The 20,164-nt window shown below is 37.0% G+C and overlaps 2 protein-coding genes across 6 annotated transcripts in view; one reads left to right on the forward strand and one right to left on the reverse strand.

Moving 5' to 3' along the window:
* Positions 1-16: 16 nt before the first annotated feature.
* Positions 17-2,182, reverse strand: LOC149724781 (protein spinster homolog 1-like). Its single transcript, XM_089892388.1, has 5 exons — positions 2,019-2,182; positions 1,534-1,686; positions 1,167-1,277; positions 510-672; positions 17-196 (listed from the first exon to the last, which is right to left on the reverse strand). The coding sequence occupies exons 1-5, from the start codon at positions 2,180-2,182 to the stop codon at positions 17-19; spliced, it is 771 nt and encodes a 256-aa protein (XP_089748514.1).
* A 1,156-nt stretch (positions 2,183-3,338) lies between these two features.
* The window catches only part of LOC149724782 (uncharacterized), a 32,327-nt gene continuing 15,501 nt past the window's right edge, over positions 3,339-20,164 (forward strand). For 4 of the 5 annotated variants that reach the window (XM_089891988.1, XM_089891990.1, XM_089891989.1 and 1 more), the window contains exons 1-32: positions 3,339-3,643; positions 3,961-4,099; positions 4,389-4,492; positions 4,570-4,644; positions 4,711-4,758; positions 5,249-5,404; positions 5,778-5,897; positions 6,218-6,337; positions 6,727-6,807; positions 7,840-7,996; positions 8,414-8,565; positions 8,856-8,962; positions 9,476-9,595; positions 9,863-9,977; positions 10,050-10,226; positions 10,490-11,070; positions 11,163-12,059; positions 12,158-12,265; positions 12,417-13,596; positions 13,835-13,975; positions 14,158-14,339; positions 14,401-14,563; positions 14,827-14,916; positions 15,092-15,216; positions 15,475-15,646; positions 15,854-16,031; positions 16,212-16,343; positions 16,541-16,736; positions 17,244-17,397; positions 17,544-17,881; positions 18,772-19,057; positions 19,289-19,576. In XM_089891988.1, coding sequence (XP_089748114.1) covers positions 3,383-3,643; positions 3,961-4,099; positions 4,389-4,492; positions 4,570-4,644; positions 4,711-4,758; positions 5,249-5,404; positions 5,778-5,897; positions 6,218-6,337; positions 6,727-6,807; positions 7,840-7,996; positions 8,414-8,565; positions 8,856-8,962; positions 9,476-9,595; positions 9,863-9,977; positions 10,050-10,226; positions 10,490-11,070; positions 11,163-12,059; positions 12,158-12,265; positions 12,417-13,596; positions 13,835-13,975; positions 14,158-14,339; positions 14,401-14,563; positions 14,827-14,916; positions 15,092-15,216; positions 15,475-15,646; positions 15,854-16,031; positions 16,212-16,343; positions 16,541-16,736; positions 17,244-17,397; positions 17,544-17,881; positions 18,772-19,057; positions 19,289-19,576 — 7,143 coding nt within the window. In that variant the 5' untranslated portion in view covers positions 3,339-3,382. Of the gene's footprint in view, positions 3,644-3,960; positions 4,100-4,388; positions 4,493-4,569; positions 4,645-4,710; positions 4,759-5,248; positions 5,405-5,777; positions 5,898-6,217; positions 6,338-6,726; positions 6,808-7,313; positions 7,531-7,839; positions 7,997-8,413; positions 8,566-8,855; positions 8,963-9,475; positions 9,596-9,862; positions 9,978-10,049; positions 10,227-10,489; positions 11,071-11,162; positions 12,060-12,157; positions 12,266-12,416; positions 13,597-13,834; positions 13,976-14,157; positions 14,340-14,400; positions 14,564-14,826; positions 14,917-15,091; positions 15,217-15,474; positions 15,647-15,853; positions 16,032-16,211; positions 16,344-16,540; positions 16,737-17,243; positions 17,398-17,543; positions 17,882-18,771; positions 19,058-19,288; positions 19,577-20,164 lie in introns of those variants that run through there. The other variant, XM_089891992.1, reaches the window with a different exon arrangement.

Raw genomic sequence — 20,164 nt, forward strand, 5'->3', positions numbered from 1 at the left:
GAAAACATGTTCTCTCTCACCCCACCTTCTTCTGTGTTATTATTCTGTCACATAACTGGAATATATATAAAGCAATACCCCGTTTTCCAGTTTCAGTTTCGTTCAGTCTTCGCTGTGGCTCTCTTACAGTTGCGTATAGAACGACAGCCATGATCATTCCTGGTCCACCAGCAAGAAAATAACACCAACGCCAACTCTGAATAGAAAAAAAATATTAAACATACATCGCATTCATTTGTTTACGTGTATGTGCAACTGCTTCAGCCCAGTGGTCGCCAAAATTGGTTGTCCTATTTTGCAATCAAGTATACCAATACGATTGCCAATTTACTGTAATAATGGGACACTGACACGAGGTGTATGATGCCCAAAATATCACCATGTTATTAGCTGTTCAAATGCACAGAATTTAAATAAGAGGAACGAGTTTTTAAACCTATATATTTCGTTTAAATACAAGTGTTCGTGCATTACGTTGTGTTATAAACTTAAAACGATTTTAAATTTACCATTCCAAGGATATTGGCATCTGTGAGATAATTTCCAATAGCGAAGGCCAGCCCGTACCCAAAGTAAATTCCCCAGTTAAAAAAACTCATAGCTGACCCTCTAACCCGAGGTTCGAATAAGTCCACAACAATACTTGATGTCAAAGGCGTGCATGCTGACTCACTAAAGTACAAAGAGTAATATTTACGATCAGTTTACGAGTTTTGTTAAACCAAAAATGCTCATGTATATGGTGTTAACATTATACCGGTGCCGTAGCACAGTGGTAAGCGTGACTGGTCCTATCCCAGAGGTTTTAGGTTTAAGGCTCGTCCCTGGTACTGTTGTGGGCGTTTGGTCTTAGACAAGACACATAATAGAAATTACTCCAACCACGAATGGTCTGTCCAACTGGTAAGCATGATAACTCGTAAAGGTGGCTGTACACAGTATCCGGAATTCGTCCGTTTAGTTTGTTTTGTCCGGATTTCGCTGCCGCATGCGGAACTCGGTAATGAGTTTGCATACGACTTCGCAAGAGAATTCGCATGCAGGATACTGTGTACAGCCACTTTAAGCATGTAGGCACGAGATGTATAAAACAGAACACCCGTGTTATAACGAGTTTCGTTTTCCAGCCACGCGAAGATAAAGCAAGTTACATTCATTCTACATACCCTGCTCCAAAGCCGAACCGTAATAAAGCCAGAAGCCAATATACGTCAGCGAAACCGCTAGAAAGTGTCATTATGGAGTAGAACATAACGTTCACGGAGAGAATTTGAATCCTATAAATGTACATTGGTTTTATTATAACACGGGTACACTGCAGTAAAAGTAGGGCGGGGTAAGATGGAACATGTTTTCATTCTATTTTTCCGTCCCATTATTTCTCGAACAAAAAATATTTCCAGAATTAAATAACCGTAGCCCCGCCACTCAAAAAGAGCATTGTTAGTTTCTTAAAACACGATCAGGAAATTTGGGTTTAGGTGCTAACAGTATCCCATCTTACCCCACAGTACTATATAGCCTCAACAATACCTGTTGTATCTGTCTCCTAGTATTCCATTAACGAGTCCCATAACAGTAAATATTGCGATGAAAACTGGTCCGGCCAACACTTGATATTCGATACCTTGGCCAGTATAATTCCACTCGCAATATCTCGTCCCATTTTGAGTTATATTTCCACACCTAAAAAATAATTTCGAAATTTTACAAACTTTATACAACATATAGTAGGGTGGGTAAGATGGAACATGTTTTAGTTCTCGTTTATCGTCCCATTTGGTGGTAAACAAAGAATAATTACATAATTATATAATCTTATCCTCACGACACTAAAACAGCGTTGGTAATGATTAAAAACACGATTAGGAAATATGGGATTTAGATGCTACCGGTGTCCCATCTTACTCCACATTACTATTTATATTTTAATATGGCAAAGAAAAATAACTAAAACAGCGAAAAGAAGGGAATTAGCATCAAAACGACGGCTGTTAAACCTGCTTAAACATACATACCAAGTCGAGTTTTTAATTTCCGCGCATCTAACAGCAGCCGACGTTTCGACCATTACGTCATACGTCACGCAGCCTACGTCACCAAAATGAACGTCTTGCGCCATTTCTCGTGACGTCACACCGATCAGGAAATGTCCTAGCTCTCCGAAGCCATAACATAACATTAGTATCAATGTACAATACCAATGGTAAAGTGGTGCGCCTTGGAATGTCTTAACCATTGCTATTTCTGATTGATCTGCGAAAAAAATAATAAACTTGGTTAAAAAACTCGACCTTGGCATACGTGATACAACATATTTTATTTATCCCCTGAAATACGAAAATCAAATTGATCAAAACAACAAAGAGAAGAGGAGAGAATTAGCAGCGAATCAACAGTCGTTAATATACACAAGTAAAAACTACCAAAGTAAAAATATCAAATAAAAGCGTGACGGCAAAACCCGCAATACAGTTAAAAAATCCGATCAAAACTACTATAAGTTCGTCTCTGTACATTACAACAGTACAATTCCAGTATGGCTGTATCTGTGCCAAGCCATGCGTATTAATTTGTTTATTAAGCATAAATGCATTATGTCACTTACTAAATCAATATTTGACACTTGTGCAAACATAAATGTGGACACAACAGACAACAGAAACACGTATTCGGTGCTCTTTATCAATAATTTAACCAGTTAATCTAAAATCCCTATATTCTGTTGACATTTTATACCCCAAGCGATCACTATACGTGATTGTACTAATTTACACAAAGGGTTACAATCTTTATCTACTGTAATGACACTCTAGTTACCAATTCAATAACTAGAGTAACTTAATACTGGATATTTTGCCTTTATTTCAAGGGACGCGGAAATGGTATCTTTCCTATTGTCTCAATTAACTAAGAATAGGTTGTTTAATGTGAAAACGTCAGTATAGTTTTGATGGAGCTTTGTGTCTGCTAAAGTAGTGTTGTACCAGATTAACTTTGAGTTTGGGCATGATTTAATGCAGATAATGTCAGAAAACCAATATGATAGAATCAACCAATAAAACTAAAAGTCAGCTGTTTTTATGATCCAACTATATACAAGAAAAGGCGAATATCTTCTAAAGTATACATTTTTTTCACAAAGAATATAAAATACAGGGCGTATGCTGACTATATGTTTTGCCACCAAAGCCGTTCTAGGTTTTTTTTCTTAGTTTAAATAATATAGAATTTGATCACTAGTCGTATAAAAGGCGCCAGTTAGTACAATACGTTAACTTCTAGATTTTACATTCGACTAATTATAATAATTTCGTTATTGTCGTAAATAGGAATTATATACAGCTTGTAATTTTTACATCAAAGCGTTGTTTTCACAACGATGGCTGACTATAAGCCTTGCGTTGAAAGCCCAAGCAGCACCAGTACGAGTGAAAACAACGACACCACGCTTGTTAACATAAGGTGCGATGATGAAACGACATGGTATGTCGAAGGGACAAACAAACAAATAAATAACCCAGAAGGTGGTCAGGGAAAAGACGTCGGTGCTACTTCAGACACAAGGACATACGTTTTAAAACCAAAGGCGACTTATGCTGTACCGTCGTTTTTACGGGAAACAACCGAAAAACAAGCAGAGGTAAGAACACCTTATACAATGTAGTGTTTTAAGTTTTAACTTATAAAAGATACATCTACTTTTGCCAAGAACAATACCAAATATAATAAGGTTAGAGAGAGTTTTTAAAACAGAAATCAAAAATTATAATATTTTAAATATTACTTTGTTGCAGCGAAATCGTATATGTTTAAGAATTTGTCTTTAAACAATTTACAATTCGTTTGTGCAATATACTTTCTTTACTACCAAAATTGGCCGATAAAAGAGAATGAAAAGGAGCCCCATCTTACCCCATCCTAATATATATAACGTATATATTACCTGTCTTTTCACAGTCTGAGGAAGATGGTACAAGCGACGATGCTTCCTCCATACATGATGAAGATGTTTTAAGCGACCATCTTCCCCCGGATGACTTCGGTTCAACCTCCACAGCATTGTTCATCCCAATTAAAACTCCTCCGCTAGAAGAAGGTAAAATATATAAAACGGAAAAAAAATATTTTCTTGTTTTTTTTTAATTGTTTATGGTACTGTAACATAGTAACAAGTGTTAGTGAAAATATATCCAACATGTTTTATTCGTATTTCGAACAATTAACAACACTGTTTCTAGTTGTGAAAATCGGTTATACAATTCTGCAAACATTCTTTGTTTACTACCCAGTGTGACGATAAATGAGAATAAAAACATAGCCCTGTTTTGAAACCAGCGAAATGTTTAATTTTTTTTTTTTTAAATTTGGTTTGAAACTGTGTTTAGATATTAGAGTAAAAACTCCGAAAGAAAGAAAACGTCGACGAAATTGGTCTACAGGTCCATTTATTCCTGTGCGGATAGGTGGCAGCAACGAGTCAAAAATGTCGGTACGTATATTTTCCATTGCATTAATTTTTATATAGTTTTAACGCACTGGAATTTTAATGGTGTATTATATTTACAGTTACCACTGACTGTATTCAAATCGCATTTGAGAAAACACTCGTCGACTGGGGATTTGAGCCAGATTGGCAAAGAGGTAATTATACGTGTAACATCATGTTTTTATGTGACTATATGTCATGTTATATCTTGTGTGTTGTAGACTACATCACCCAGACGAAGAGTTCTTCCGGATTTGCGTCTTTGTCGGGTGAGCAGTAAGGTTTACAATAGTGTGAACCACAGTCATTATTACCTATGGTTGGGCTTATCGAAACTCCACGTTGGTGTGACCGTAACTGGTCATGTAGTGCTATTTTGTAACTATGTAATGGATTTTGCTATTCTTGGCAGAACTTATTTCTTTCGCTATTAAGATTGCGTTTTGACCAAAACGTCTGTATTGCTGAAGTCCGCAGTCCTAAAATTTTATTGTATTTAAGAACCATGTAGAATAGTAGAGTGGGGGGAAATGGGACATGTAGTACATAATATCTAAACATCTGTATCCTGTTTTAAACAATTAACAACAGTCTGTGGGAGTCGTGAGGATACGTATAATTCTTTAAATGTTCTTTGTTTACTACCAAAGTGTCGAGGAAATAGAATTGAAACGGTTTCCCATCTTTCCTAGCCTGCTATAATTTTAAAATCTGGCCCTACAATCATGCCTCTCAGTTATGAAGTATGTGTTTGTACAGCGCAATTCAAACGAGGGCAGAGAAAATATTCCCCATGATTCATCAGAATCGATTCGGATTCCGAACACTCCCGAAGATCGCCGAACATTAGAAGCGCAGTTTAAGCTGTTGTACCGAGAAAACATGCAGCTTGATCGTGCTTATGGCGAATTACAGGTGATTTATGATCGAAATAGGAGCAAAACATGCTGTACGTAAAACAAACCACTCGTGAAACAAATACCCCGTATCCTATATCACTGGTATTTATCTAACAGAACAGTCCGACGTTTTAAGAGTGCTGGTATTTGTAAACTTAACTGAATGAGTCATACATTGCGTGTATTTTTCTTGTTGGTATATGCTGAATCACTGAGATATATCGATTGAAAGAAGTGTCCATGCCGCGAGCACGTGGCTCGTTTGTGGGTGTGCGTACAGCGTACATTCCCTTCGAACGGAAATACGCTTTATACACAGCCTAACGTTAAGAATCCACACACATAAGCATTACTGAACGAACTAAACTTACCTTTGACTTGTACTGCAGAACAAAGTTCGTTCAGAAAGTCCTCAAATTCTGTCAAACAAGTTTCTTAGTCCACGCGACTTAGACTGGCAAAGCGAACAAAAGAAGTTGAAAAGAGAAGTAGGCGAGTTACACAAGAAAGTAAGTAAATTGCTCTCAGCGCTCTGTCTAGTTTCTTGCTGAAACAACAGTCTAGAATTGACCTCTGCCAAAAATGTAACCTCAAAACACAATGTCTCATTCAAACTCTCAATCAAACAAAGCTATGCCCTGAAGCGGTTTCTACTGTGTCTTACTAAAGAACTGGCTAAACTAAACTGGATACGCTTCAACAGTTATCCATTCTTTCATAATATAAGCTCGCATATACTGCCTCTGCTAATTAGACTACGCGACCCGCATCTGATTTCCATTTCCCTTCCGGATATACTGCATATGCATGAGGCCACATTCTCATACAGATAACGTTGCTACAATCGCGTAAAGACGAAGGCGATAACAGTGAAGGGAGTGTATCGCCGTGTAGCGAGAAAACTGAAACGGCATGGAGAGAAAAACTGGGCTGTCTACAAAGCGTTAAGGTATATTTACAAACAACTATCTTGTCTTGAAATATCATGCTACATAAATGCTCTACGCCAGTGGACATTGTACATTTGAATATGACCACTTGGAAATTCTTTAGTACACACGAAGCGATATAAATCTATGTATCGCACTGTTGTGTATAATGGGATCTGTTAGCACCTAAATTCCATATTTCCTGGACAAATAACAACGCTCCTTTAGAGTCGCTGGGTTACATTTATATAATTCTGTAAATATTCTCTGTTTACTAACAAGTTCGATGAGAAACTAAAACAAAACATGTCCCATTTTACCCCGTCCTACTAGAATAAATAGTTGGTATTGTCTAACTACGCATATACTCACTGGAATCCAACTGTCTCTTATTTCTTCGTATTCTCAGGATGCTGAAATTGCCCGTCTCCGCGAACAAGTTAATTACTGGATGAAGCAGACAGGAAATTGTACCAGCTTCAACACACAAGTAAGGGAGCCAGATTTTTGAAAAAAAGGTAACCGTTAGGTGGTAGGGGAGAGTCATGTAGTAACAACGTTCGGCGTCAGAAATTGATCGAGTGCCCGGGCATAAGTGCTAAGTGCTTTTCAAATTTGGTAATGTTATACTGGTGTTACGTAGTGTATATGAATATGCATAGTATAACGAAGAAGGTATACTAAAACGTTAGAGTTATATACATAAAACGAAGTTTAACCTTTTGTGCCGCGTTTATTGGGTGTACTTTTAAGACGCAGGTTAGAAAAATGGGTTTAAAATATATATGACTAATATTATGAATGAGTTTATTAGCATAAAGCGTCATAGTATAGTGGAATCGTTTAGTAAACTTACTTCTTGTGTAAATATGACATCGGTGTCTTGAAAACAAACAGCTTTTGTGTCCACGCAAGGTTCCGTTGGTCTGTGCCTCGATATGTAATAAAAGGACTTGTATAATCTTTCCTATAGTAAGAGAGTAATATGAATATACTTGCTATAATGGTCTCAAAAGCAGGGTTATTATTCAAAGGTTTGAAAAGAATATGACATACGATACCTCTGTGTTTTAGTAAACATAAAAAAAACGTTTAGAGATAGGCACCAATAGATAAAAAAGGTGCATAAAATGAGTTTTACAAAATTCAAAGTTATTACTGAGTATACTAATGGACAAAAATAACGGTCATGCCGAAACATACGCGTCTTGACGTAAGTACTTAAAGTGTATTACCCTTTTTCATGTGTCACTTGTTGCAAATAATACATTTTTTTATGGCTGTCATGTTTTCAGATATAGTAGGTTGAGGTAAGATGGGCCTTGTCTTTATTCTCGTTCATCGTACCATTTAAAAGTAAAAGAATGTCTTTAAAAAACAGCGTTGTTTAAACGCGCGGCAAAAAAAAGGATACTTTGTGCTAACGGTATATTTATCTTACCCCACAGTACTGTATATAATATGTATAAATACACAGTGTGTTACCTTAAATTCCTGGTATAATCCTCATTCGTTTGTATAGGAAAGAATCGCGGAGCTCGAGCAATCAGAATCCCTTTTAAAATGTCAACTTCTAAACTTAGAAGACCAACTGGGTTCAGTAAGGTCTGAACTAAAGACATCCAAGGCTCACAATGACGACCTTGGGAAACATTGCAATAAGTTGGAAAACTGTTTAGGTAAGTGATGGGAAAATAACAAAATAAAATGAACAATGTGACAATATCGACATATACCACATAACTGTAAAACAAAATAGAAAGAGGCATTTAGTCGACTGCGAGTTAGTTACACTGACTATATGTAAAGTTTATACACCCAACAAATTTCATATTCTAACTTATACAGTATTTACCAACATAAAAGTGGTAACTGATAAGCGGGCACAAGGTCTATGAGACACCTTTGTTATAACGAATGTCGCTATATATACTTTGACACGCGAAGATAAATAAGTTACATTCATTCATTCATTCCTAATAACATATTCAGTGTTGTATAAAGTTATAGTTTCGTAGCCTATAATTTCACGGATCCGTTTTAGCCATGCTATGTATATTATATAGGAGCTTATTTTTGCTTACATTATCTACCAGCCGTTCTCGACGCTGAAAAGTCGCTCTTAGACGAACTTAAATCGGAGAATGGAAATCTCAGAAGACAGCTTGGGGGTATGGAGGAAGAATCAAAGCAGTTGGTTGGGAAGATGGCAGAACTGGCTGACGAGAATGCTACGTTGGAAAGGAAGGTATAAAGTGGACTGGTCGAATGTTAGAGTAACACTCTGTTAAAAATTTCATGAAAGTTAAAAATTCACAAGATCTTTTCATCAAATCAGATATTCCTATTAATTTATTGATTTGGTTTCTTTGTTATCCTAATATAAAATAAATATTGAATAAAAGTAACTTTCGTTTTTAGTTAAACGTATTATTTGCTATATTATATATGACACCCTGACCATTCCCGCTTAGCTATTATATTGGAGTGAGGAGTTATACGCTTGATGTAACAGCATTTTTATATTAATACTTTTAGTTGTCTACACGAAGTAACGGTGCTGATACAAGTCTGAATGACAAATATCAAAACGTTCTGGACGAAAATAAGAAGTTAAAAATAGAGAAAACTTCTCTTGCTGACAAGTAAGTCTTCTACAAATATCGAACAATTAAAAAGTATAGTGGGGGAGATGGGACACCTTTAACACATAATATCTATATATCTTGATCGTGCTTCAAAGAATTAACAACGGTCTATATGAGAGTCGCGAGGGTACGGTTTTATAATTCTTTGAATTTTCCTTGTTTACTAACAAACAGGGCGAAAAAAATAGAATAAAATAATGTCCCATCGCCCCCTCCCACTCTACTATAGGACAAATATTTTGGGGTTTCAGGGTACGCGGTAACTCGTAAGCGGGTACGACGCGTATGAAACAAAACATTAGGGTTATAATGACTGCCGTTGCACCACCACGCGAGGATAAATAAGTTACATACGGAGTAACTTTGGTGAGAGCACACGACGTGTATAAAACAGGACAGCAGTGTTATATGGACGGATGTTGTAAGTCGCCCTCCACGCGTGGATAAATAAGTAACATACTTTATATACATACAAATCGGGGATTAATAATTCCCACTTTCTCAATTAAGGTGCGCTGGATTGGAGGATTTAAAAGATTGTTTCGTGGAACAAATACGAAGTATGGAAGAAGACGTTAAGGAGAAAACTAAATACTCAGATCAAGTGAAAAGTTTAAGCATCAAAATAACGTAATGATTGCAAACTACATTTATGCGTATTTTTTTTATTAATGATGCCGTCCAAAATGTACTCTTTCCAAAATTTAGTAAGTATGTATAGCAGGTGGAGTAGGCCTAAGATGGTTCATACTTTCATTTACAAAAGAAAATTAGTCAACCATAGAACCGTATCATCATTACTCAAAAAGATCATTATTTATTGTTAAAACACGACCTGGAAATATGAGATATTATGTGTTATCCATCTTACCCCAGTTTTGTATGATTTTATCGTAGAGAGCTAATGGATGAAAAACGTAATCTATCTGAAGACAAAGCAAAGCTTGAGCTTGATCAAGAACTGAAATCAAACATGGAGGAAAAATTAAACGAAAGAATACAAGTCTTACAGGTTTGAACATAAGATATATTACAATACATCAAATTTCAATTTACCTGAAAAATTCGTTTTATTTTTTACCAGGATCACATAGAAACTCTAAAATCGCAGCTTGAAAACCAAAATCGAAAGATCCTTTCTTTCGACTGCCTGCAGGAGAATTTAGAATCTGTGGTGGCAGAAAAGTGCGACTTGGAAGCGGCTTGCAAACGACATAAAACAGAGAAGCAAGATCTGGAAAATAAGCTAGCGGACCAACAGGTAGATAGGAGTATATTTGAATACTCTTGCTATGTACTAGGACTCTGGCCGTATAGACACGTATATAATAAAAAAGTACATACGCTATACCCATGGAAACTAAATATCGACAAGTATAGATTGGTAGATTATATTCAGAAATTAGTTTAAAACTGATTCTTATTCAGTTTAAAACTAATTCTTATTCAGTTTAAAACTGATTCTTATTCAGTTTAAAACTAATTGTTATTCGGTTGTAACAATTTTCGAATCACACTTTGCAGGAAAGGTTATCAGAGTCGTTTGAACGAGCGAACGAACAACTAATGCTCGAAACCAACGAGATGGCAGAGAGACAGAGGTCGCTACTTGCCGAAAACCACACGCTTAGGATACATTCAAATGCAAGAGGAGTCACGTTAACATTGGGAAAGAAATTTAGCGACAAAGTGGAGAAACTGCTTTGCTCAAATACGTTCGAACATTTAGAAGAGTTGGTCAAAGAAAAGGAGTTGTCAGTTAAAAGAGGGATTGACATTCCAGTTCTTGCTTTGGGCGATCTTGCATCTACGCCACGTAGTGCTTATGAACCATTTGCGTCCGATGCAGCGGCTGATGACGTTATCAACGCTTACGTCACTGAATCTGTGGGTATGACGCTACAGCAGTTCTGCAAACAACAGGCACAAAGTCCGAGAGTTGACAACGTTACGACTATCGATGCTCTGCGGCAAGATCTAAAGAGAAACTACAGTCTTGTGCAAAGACTGCACCGTCTTATTGAAATTACGCAGTCTCTGAGTGAAATAAAAACTTCGGCGTCAGAAAATCAGCAAAATGAAGAAAGCAGTGAACTAGCAAAAAGGTATGTGGTTGCAATAAAGTTATAAATAAATGTATATATATACATTAGATGTTTTTACATTGCATCGTACATTCATTTCATTCGTTTTGCAGACTTGAAACTCAACACACCACCACGTATGAAGATTCCAGTAAAGAAATGGAATCTGTTACTGAGGAGTTGCGGGTTGCAAAGGAAGAAATCAAGTCTTTGTCGTTTGAACGAGACGACTTGCTTAAAAAACTCAACAAAATGTCTGAAAAGTCACAAGAATACAAATCGATGTGCGATGATCTGATTGTGAGGACAAGCAAGCTACAAGAAGAGAAATCTGAGCTTATTATGCTTTCTAATGTTGATAGTAGCGCGAATAACAAAGGTACGGAAGATACATTGAAACTTTTGGAAGAAGCGCAGCTTGAAATATCTATCCTTCGTGAAGAAGCAGACTTACATGCTGAAGAGGTCGAGGGGATAAAAAAAGATCATAAAGGAGATATTGAGAAGTTAAGAGAAAAAGTCCGAGATCTTGAGAATGCAAAAGAAGATGTTCAATCTAAATTAGAAGACACGGAGACGGGTATTGAAGAACTGACAAAGAAGATGCAAAAAATTCAACTTGAGAATCTTGAGATGTTGGAGAAGGACAAAGAAGAGATGGAGTTGTTAAAGCAGGAAATTAATGAGAAAAACATGATGCTCAAAGATGCTGAGGAGAGGTTGCAAGATCTATCTCTGAAGTTAGATGAAGAGGAATGTGAAAAGTCAGAGCTTACTGCTGCGTTGGAGGACGAGCAAAGACGAGCAGACGAAGCAAGTTTATCGTCTTCCAGTACTCAAGATAAGTTGTTGCAGTACAGAGAAGAAGCGGGGAGATATAAACAAGAGAATCATGAACTAAAACTAAAGTTGGATGAATTAGAAAACGAAAAAAACGTGGAGATTGAAGAGTTGGGGATGCAGATGAAACGTTTGACTGATGAAATAAACGAACAAAAAAGGGAACAGCGGTAAGCCTTAAAACTGCTATGTATATTTAATTGTGTGTGGTTCCTAATACTGTATGTGTAAAAGTTTTTTTTGTAATTTTTAACTTGTTTATTACCAGTGAAAGCAATGAAGAGAGAATCAAGGAGCAAAAAGATGAATGGGAACGGAGTACTGAACATTATAAGACACGAATTACAACACTTGAAGAAGAAATTATGATTTTAAAGTAATTCCCTGGTTTAAAGTAATTCCACGTATAGTGGCTGTGTATATTGCATGCGTCCGCTCTTGCCATGGTAGCTGTACGTAAAGTAAAACTATGTGGGTGATGATATTACTTTTTTCAGTTTTCGTGATGCACTATTTTTAAATTACAGAGACAACGAAAGGTACTTGAACAATGAAATGGAGTTGAAGGAAAAAGTTCATGAAGAAAATCAATCACTGAGAAGCGAAATTGTGAAGTTAGAAGACGAAGTGATGCAGCTGAAAAATCGAGTCCAAGACTTGGAGGACCACCTAACTGAAAATAATGGTTCTCTGGATGAAATATCCCGTCGATTGGAAGAGCAAATTAGGAGCAAAGATCGGCTCCTGGAACAATGGGAAATAAGGTATGAACAACTGAAAACAGAAATGGAAGATCGGAAGAAAAATCATCTTCTAGAAAAAGAGGATACACAGCAAGAGATTGAGGTTTTTGAAAACGAAGTTCTTACTTTGAAAGCTGAAATTTCCTGGCTTAAAAATCGGACTGGTGTTCCGCTTGACGAAAATGTCTTGCAAAATAGAGATTTAACAGTAGCCGAGTTACTCGAAAAGTTTTCCCAACTGCGAGAAGAGATGTCCGGAAAAGATGAGGAAATTTTAGAATTACAGCAAAGGATTTCCGAATATGAACAACTTTCTCTCAATACCAATTCACAGGCTTTTGGTCAAGAACTTTCAAATGTTGAAGCTGCGAATATCACCACTTCGTCCATTTTAAAATCGACCGATGGCATGTCAAGTGACGAGTGCCCACCGCTGGTTAATAGCTACAGGAACGCCATGTTAAGCGAGGTTGAGAGGTTAAGGGGAAGGTGCTTGAAGCTCGAGGAGCAGCTCGCTGAAAAGGAAAAACAGCTGCCTGTTTCGGATAATAGTGCGGCTACACCGTCGTCAACCGCTGCTGTACATGAGCGTATATCGGTCTCTAATACATCTGATGAAACCAGTAGAGACTTTGGCAGAAGCATGGAAAATCTGATAGACTTGGACAGTACTTCCTCCGATGGTATTCCTGAGTCAGAAAGCAGTGACAGTTCCTACTCTGAAGATACATCGAGTCAGAAAACAGCCGGGTCTTATGTTAATTTAAGCACTACTGAATCGCACCAGTTCATCGCATTAGAGCGTGCTGAACCAGTTCATACTTCAACGCCAAATGACGCTGAAAGAGGGGCGGTTTCACTGGAGAAAGCAGACGAAGACAACTGTATTGAAAAACTTCAGCGAGAAAACCTTCGATTATCTACCATGCTCCAGCAAGCACAGTCCGACGCTCTTGGCTTGCAGGTACCGCACCGGCGTGTGCTTGGACGCGGCGAGCGCTTTTCGCTGGTTTCTCATTACGTCACAATGCTCGACGGCCTGCGCAATGTTCTGTGTTTTGCGCAAGCCAGTTTGTCAGGATATGAAGTAGCAGGTGTGAAACTAACCCTGTAAAACGACTAACCCCTTAAAGTTTGCAGTGCTGTAGCGTATAGTATTATTTTTCTGTAAACATGGTCTAAAAGTGATACATGTTTCATAGGAGAAGCTTCACAAGTTCCCAGTTATCATACAAGACTTACAAGCTCGGTTAGCGGAGGTGGAAACTCGAAACCGTCAAAGCGGAACCGAATCAGATATCGTAATCGACGAGAACCAACAAAAAGAAATCGAAAAACTAAAAGTAAAACACTTATGTGTTTATAGATCTTTTACAAAACTGTAAAAAAATCAATTTAGATTACGGTAAATGATACATTATTATTTATTAGTTAAATAAATATTGGTAATCTTCCGTTTAACGTTGAGTTTTATTTAATTATATGGAGTTTGTACTTAAGTGTTTCACTTTGTGTATACCAACAGGCTTGTTTGCTGGAGACGGAGTGCCTTGTTGTAGCGCACAAGAACAAACTCAGCCATGTGGAGAGTTTGAATGACAGTTTACGATTAGCGAACGGACGACTACGTGCAGAAGTTAACAACATCAAGAGGGCAATCGCTCAAAGTAACAGTTCTTTACTGGGAGAAATCGTCAACGAATTAAAGTACACCATTTTAAATGCTTTTCCATATAACCACTTATTTAATGAAAAAAAAAATGTTTAGGCTTGAGAGTACAGACCGCGAACGGGATTCGGTGAGCAGCGAGGAAGATAGCGACACGCCACAAGAAGCATTCGAAGATTTGGAAACAATTCCTTTCGATAAAGTTGTTAATGTTTTATGCGAGCGACTCCAAGAGAGTGGAATAACTAGTGAACAAGAAAAGGTGACTTGGAAAGGGATCAATAGGTGTAAAAAAGGAGTTAATATATCTGATGCATTGGCATGTGTCTAACATGAACATTTTACAACTTTACTATATTTCGCCTTATTCGTTACATAAGGTTAGAATAATACACAAAAGTCTATCGCATTTCAAAACAGTTTTAGGTATGTACGTGCCAAAAACTATTTGGTGATAGTCTGCTTAACATTGAACAGTAATAACTTTTCATATTCCCAATGTTCTTGTTTGTTGTGCTTGTCCAGGAGGAAATAAACAGACTATCAAACGAACTAGACGAGACCAGAGAACGACTTGTTTCATTAGAAGATAGAAGTAGTGGGCTAAGCAATGAGGTTAGTTAGAGTGTTTTCGATTCATTTACAAAAATTTCGATTATTGATCGTTTTATAGCAAGATCCATTTTCCTTTAACTGTTCTTTAATCTTTGTTATGGTAATCGAGAAGAGACAAATCAAATTTACTACTACATATATATGCATATTTGATATTTATATTCATATATCACAGTTAACTGAAGCACTCGGACGATTGCAAGAAAGTAACGAAGCTTTAATGACGTCAGAAGAGAAGATATCTTCAATGAAAATGTTGTTAACGATGAATGACGCGAACGCAAAAGAAAGCTTGCGAAGGTACCCAGGAATACCATAAAGTGAAACCGTTTTGTATTCACCTAATATAGTGGTTGGGATAAGATGGTCCATGTTTCACTCTTTTTTATCGTACGACTTCGTGGTAAACAAAAATTATTCACAGAATTTTATAACCGTATATCCCCACGACTCGCAATAGCGATGTCTATACCCTACAGTACTATATATGTGGTAATTTCGTTGTAAACTGTAACAATTTCATGTCTAGCTTCGTTTCAATAACGCTATGGTTTTCAGCAAACAAGAAGACCTCGAAAAGATGAAAGAGAAAATTTCTTCGTTGAACCGCGAGCTTGAGGTAAAAGTGGAGGCATTGGAAGCCTTGGAGGTGAAGAAGAGAGCAGAGTTTGAAGAGCTGAGGTTAAAGCTCGACAGTGTGCAGGAGGAGCTCATGCGAAGCTCGCAACATGTGAGAGTTAAATTAAATTAACAAATAAATTGGTTGTTTAACTTTTTTATACCAATTGGATCGAAAAATCGAATACAGTTTTCTTCTTCTTTTAACTGCGTATAAAACCTATAGGCTGAAACAGAATTATATAGTCAGTACATAGTCACATTTGCAATACATTCTGTATAATACTACATAATAATGAAAAAAACATTGTTTTTTTAGACTGTAGCACAGTCGCAAGATTTGCTGGTTAAGACAACGATACTGGAACAGCAATCCCAAGAGAGACAAGAGGTGTTAGATCAGAAAGAAACAGAAATAATGTCCTTAAAAAGCGAAATCGAAATTTTGCACCAAGCTAAACAACAGGTTGAAGAATCAATGAAGAATGAAATTAAACGTAGGTTCATGTGGCCATTACATATAAGTTTCTATACATTTTTCAATGTACCGATTTTACCCCGTACATCCCCTCTGGGTAGCCATAATCTTAAACAGTATAAGTTACGCGTTTACGGCAAATATTGCACAGTTGTTTAAAATAAATTGTGCAAAAATCGACATACCTCCGTCAATGCAGATAAATCTAGTTTGGAGGAAAAGTTGAATTCGACAGTCGCCTTCCAGTTGAGTGAGGTGGATCGTCTTAAAGCGGAAATTGAAAATCTTGAGAGAGGAACTGCTGATCTGCAAGATTCCATGAGCTCCAGAGGTAAGTCGAACTTCACTCTGATAAAAACACAGTTCGTGAACAGTTGGCATAATCATAATCAATAAATAAAAGACTATATTTAACTATTTCAGTTGATTATTTCAAAGAAACTTTTTCATATTTAATTTTGTCGTGAGACCAATTTTTGAATGTTTCCGTTATTCAAACTCTTTCTTAATTTTGAAATATTATTTCAGATAACAATATTGCCAGTCTGAGCACCGAACTGATGGAGAAAAATGACCAGATAGTTGTTCTCAGTGCAAGAGTGGATGAACTAACTGAAACAGAAGAAGCGTTGAAGAACACAATGAACCTAGCTGATGATTTGATAGAAGAGCAGACCAAACAACATCAGGATGAAGTTGAACAATTGAAAGTTGGCCTTGAAATGTAAGTCAACATGAATATAGAGAAGTTTGTTCATATATGGTAGGGTAGCGTTAGATGCATTTTCCATGGAAAATGTTTTTATTCTCTTTTATTTTTGTATTTCGTTACAAACATGGTAATTTAGAGAATGCCGTGGTTCGCGACTTAACAATAATATAGAGAAAAACTGCGGATCTTTTAGAGAAATTAATTTTCTGGCACGTTCATTTAATAAGTAGATTTATAAAAAATATATAGTAGGATGGGGGAAGATGGGACACCTTTTCATTCTATTTTCTCGTACATTTTGGTAGTAACCAAAGAACATTAAAAGAATTATAAAACCTTGTCCTCGCGACTTTCATAGACCATTGTTATTTGTTTAAAACACGACCAGGATATTTATATATTTTGTGCTAAAGGTGTCCCAACCTCCCCCACCCCACTATATGTTATATGCCATGCGGTGAGCTTTTTTCAGGTTAATATAAAAATGTATTTATACACTGGGTTCCAAACAATTCTCAGATCTGCAGCGGAGGCAAGAAGAGCAGAGATGAGCAGTGAGGAGCTTCATGCAGAGATAATTAAGCTGGAGGAGAAAAATAAGATGTTGGAAGATGCGATAGATGGGATTAGAAAAGAAGAAAGAGACCATGATGCGAACCTAGAAGCAATGGAGGTAAAGAGACAATAGGAATATGTTGATATGTAGTAAACATATATGAACACGTAGGAAAGAAGCATTTAAACTCTTTTTAGATTCTTCAACAGTAAAGGCTATACAAGTATTGAATAGTTTTAAATGAAATATGTTTGCTTTTTCAGATGGAACGTGAACTGATGAACACGAGCCTTGAAAATGCTCGGGAGGAAACAAGAGAAGTTGAGATAAAAGCGGAGGATCTGGTTAGAGTAAATAAAGAGCTGCAAGAGGAAAATAAGCAACTCCAGAAGACGATCGAAACTCTTAACGATCAAGTCATCGCACTTCGAGTTAGATGCGATAAATTGGATGTGGAAGTATTGGAAAGGGAGCAGGAGATAGCGGAGATAATGGGAGATAACGATGTTCTCGCTTCTAAGCTTGCCAACAGTGTAAACAGTGATCGGAAAAGTGATAATACTCGGGAAGAAGTTGTGAGTCTACGGATGGAGAACGAACGGTTAGTATGTTTGACAAAATGCACGATCAACGATTAAAGCAGTTTATGGTATTAGGAAAATATTAACACAATCTTAACATTTTTTTGACCCAAACACCCCCCTTTTATACATTACTATGTCATTTCAGACTGCAATTCACAGTGAGTACTTTTTATAAGAATTACAAATGCATAAAATTGAATAAAACATTTTGGTATGTTATGTTTTAACCAATACACCCCGCTAAAATTTAAACAAAACCTTCCGATTATACACGCTAGTTAAACACTTAGGCGCTTACAGCGTATTTTTCGATTCACGTCACATTAAAATCGGAAGCGCTATCTCTCCACGCATCGGCTACAAACATAGCGGTTTATGTACTATAACATACTAATATAAGTATATCCACGTCGTACCACAGATATCCCTATACATGTATACAACGTACGTTTGTTATGAACACTTTCCCAATACTACCATGAGCGACATGCCTATTCGCGTTTTCTTATAGAATACTCGAACTTTATAAACAAAGGCGGGGCATCAGAACAAAGCCAATGTATTTCGGATACAAACCCTTTGTATTAACATTTCTTTCAATCTCTAAGTCCTTCAGAAGAGTTTACTTTCGTTATCTGAAGTGGTCTTGCCATGTATTAATCATTAGACAGGTCGGTACTGGTTTTAACTCATTATATGAATTAAGTTAGACACTTATAGGTTACGGCAAATCTGATCTGGATGTGTATCCCCCCGTAAAACAGCTAAGACTTCAAAGCGTGTATTGAAAGAATTAAACGTGTTGATATTGCAGTTTCCAGTGATGTATACTCGATCGAACTTGGTTTAAATAGCTAAGAGATTTTTTGGGGCAATCATAACATAGTAAACGTGATTTTGCTTCCAGACTACAAACCGCGCTTTCAGACGTACAAGAACAGCTCTCTGGCTCACAGAAGGTAATCAACGACTATAGAGCCGACAAATATCATCTCACAAAAGAAGTGATAAGTTTACACTCTGAAGTGCATTCGGTCAACACAGCAAGAAGCGCTTACACTGAAGATACAAGCAGTAGGGATGCAAGTTTTGGAATTGATGAATTAGATTCACCGAGTAGAAAGTTAACGTCTACAGAAAAGGACATTAAACTCGTTGACTGTGCCAACCAAAGCGATCTAAGTCGTTTACAGGTAGCTAGGTTCTAGTTGGTGTGTTTGGTGTATACTGTATAACTAAGTACTTATTACCAACTAAGTTACATGCAAGGTACCTCGTATAAGCATATAATACACGTGAGAGGTGTGGTCTAAAATAAAGGTGTAACAAGGACTGTCTCGGCCTTGCCACTTCAAGAAAAACAGTTACATTCAAACATTTATTTATTTATATATTAATTATTCATTAAGTGTTTTCTCTTATAGGAGCAATCACTGTCACTTCAGTCAGAAAACCAAGCTTTAAAACTGAGACTTGCCGCTTTGGAAGAAAGCATCAGTGGAGCAGCCGAGAGAGTCGTCCCTAAACTAGATCTCGGGAGTATTGCGGATGAAAGTGACATGAAACGTAGGTTGGCGGGTCCTCCGGACGAGGACGACACCGGAAGATTTTTGGAAGAATGTGATCCGGATACCGCACGCCCGACGGAGGTTGAAAGAATGAGTGAACAGCTCCGAGAGTCGGATGCAAAAGTTGAAAAGTTGATTACCCAGGTGAGGTATTTTCATAGGAAAAACAGTTACGGTCCGTTACATTATACTTCAACCCATTAATAGATTATTTACTTAACTAGTTTTGTCTTTTACCTAAAAATATATATATGCCCATTGGCGCTACTTTAAATGTTTAAGAAAGAGGCACGATTTTCGAATGGAATTCTTATATTTTATTTTAAACCACTTACATTTAAAATCCGAACATAAGCGCTATCACTGACAAGTATTCTGAACAATAAGTTATAGTAACCTAAATCCACATTCGCGTCTCGGTTTATTTGCCCAGATTCGTTCCTTCGCTCCGTAAGTACACAAAGCTACAGAACTTATGGCTATGTTAAGCGTATGTTTCAGATATGATACCCCGTCTTTCGAGAAGAATTTAAAGTTGTAAAAGAAGTTCGTAAAAGTTTTAGTAGTGTTACCACACGGCCTGGTCCCTGATTGTTTGCTGTTTCTAAGCGTTTTATGACCCCAGCAAAACCGTTGTACCTTTAAACCCAACAGACTTACAGATTACAGGACATAAAATTGCAATGTCTGAAATTACAACTTAGTCTAGTCTAGTGAGACCAAACTAAGAGC

Source organism: Ciona robusta, chromosome 14 (genome assembly GCF_009617815.1).
Source record: "Ciona robusta chromosome 14, ASM961781v2".
Lineage (NCBI taxonomy): Eukaryota > Metazoa > Chordata > Ascidiacea > Phlebobranchia > Cionidae > Ciona > Ciona robusta.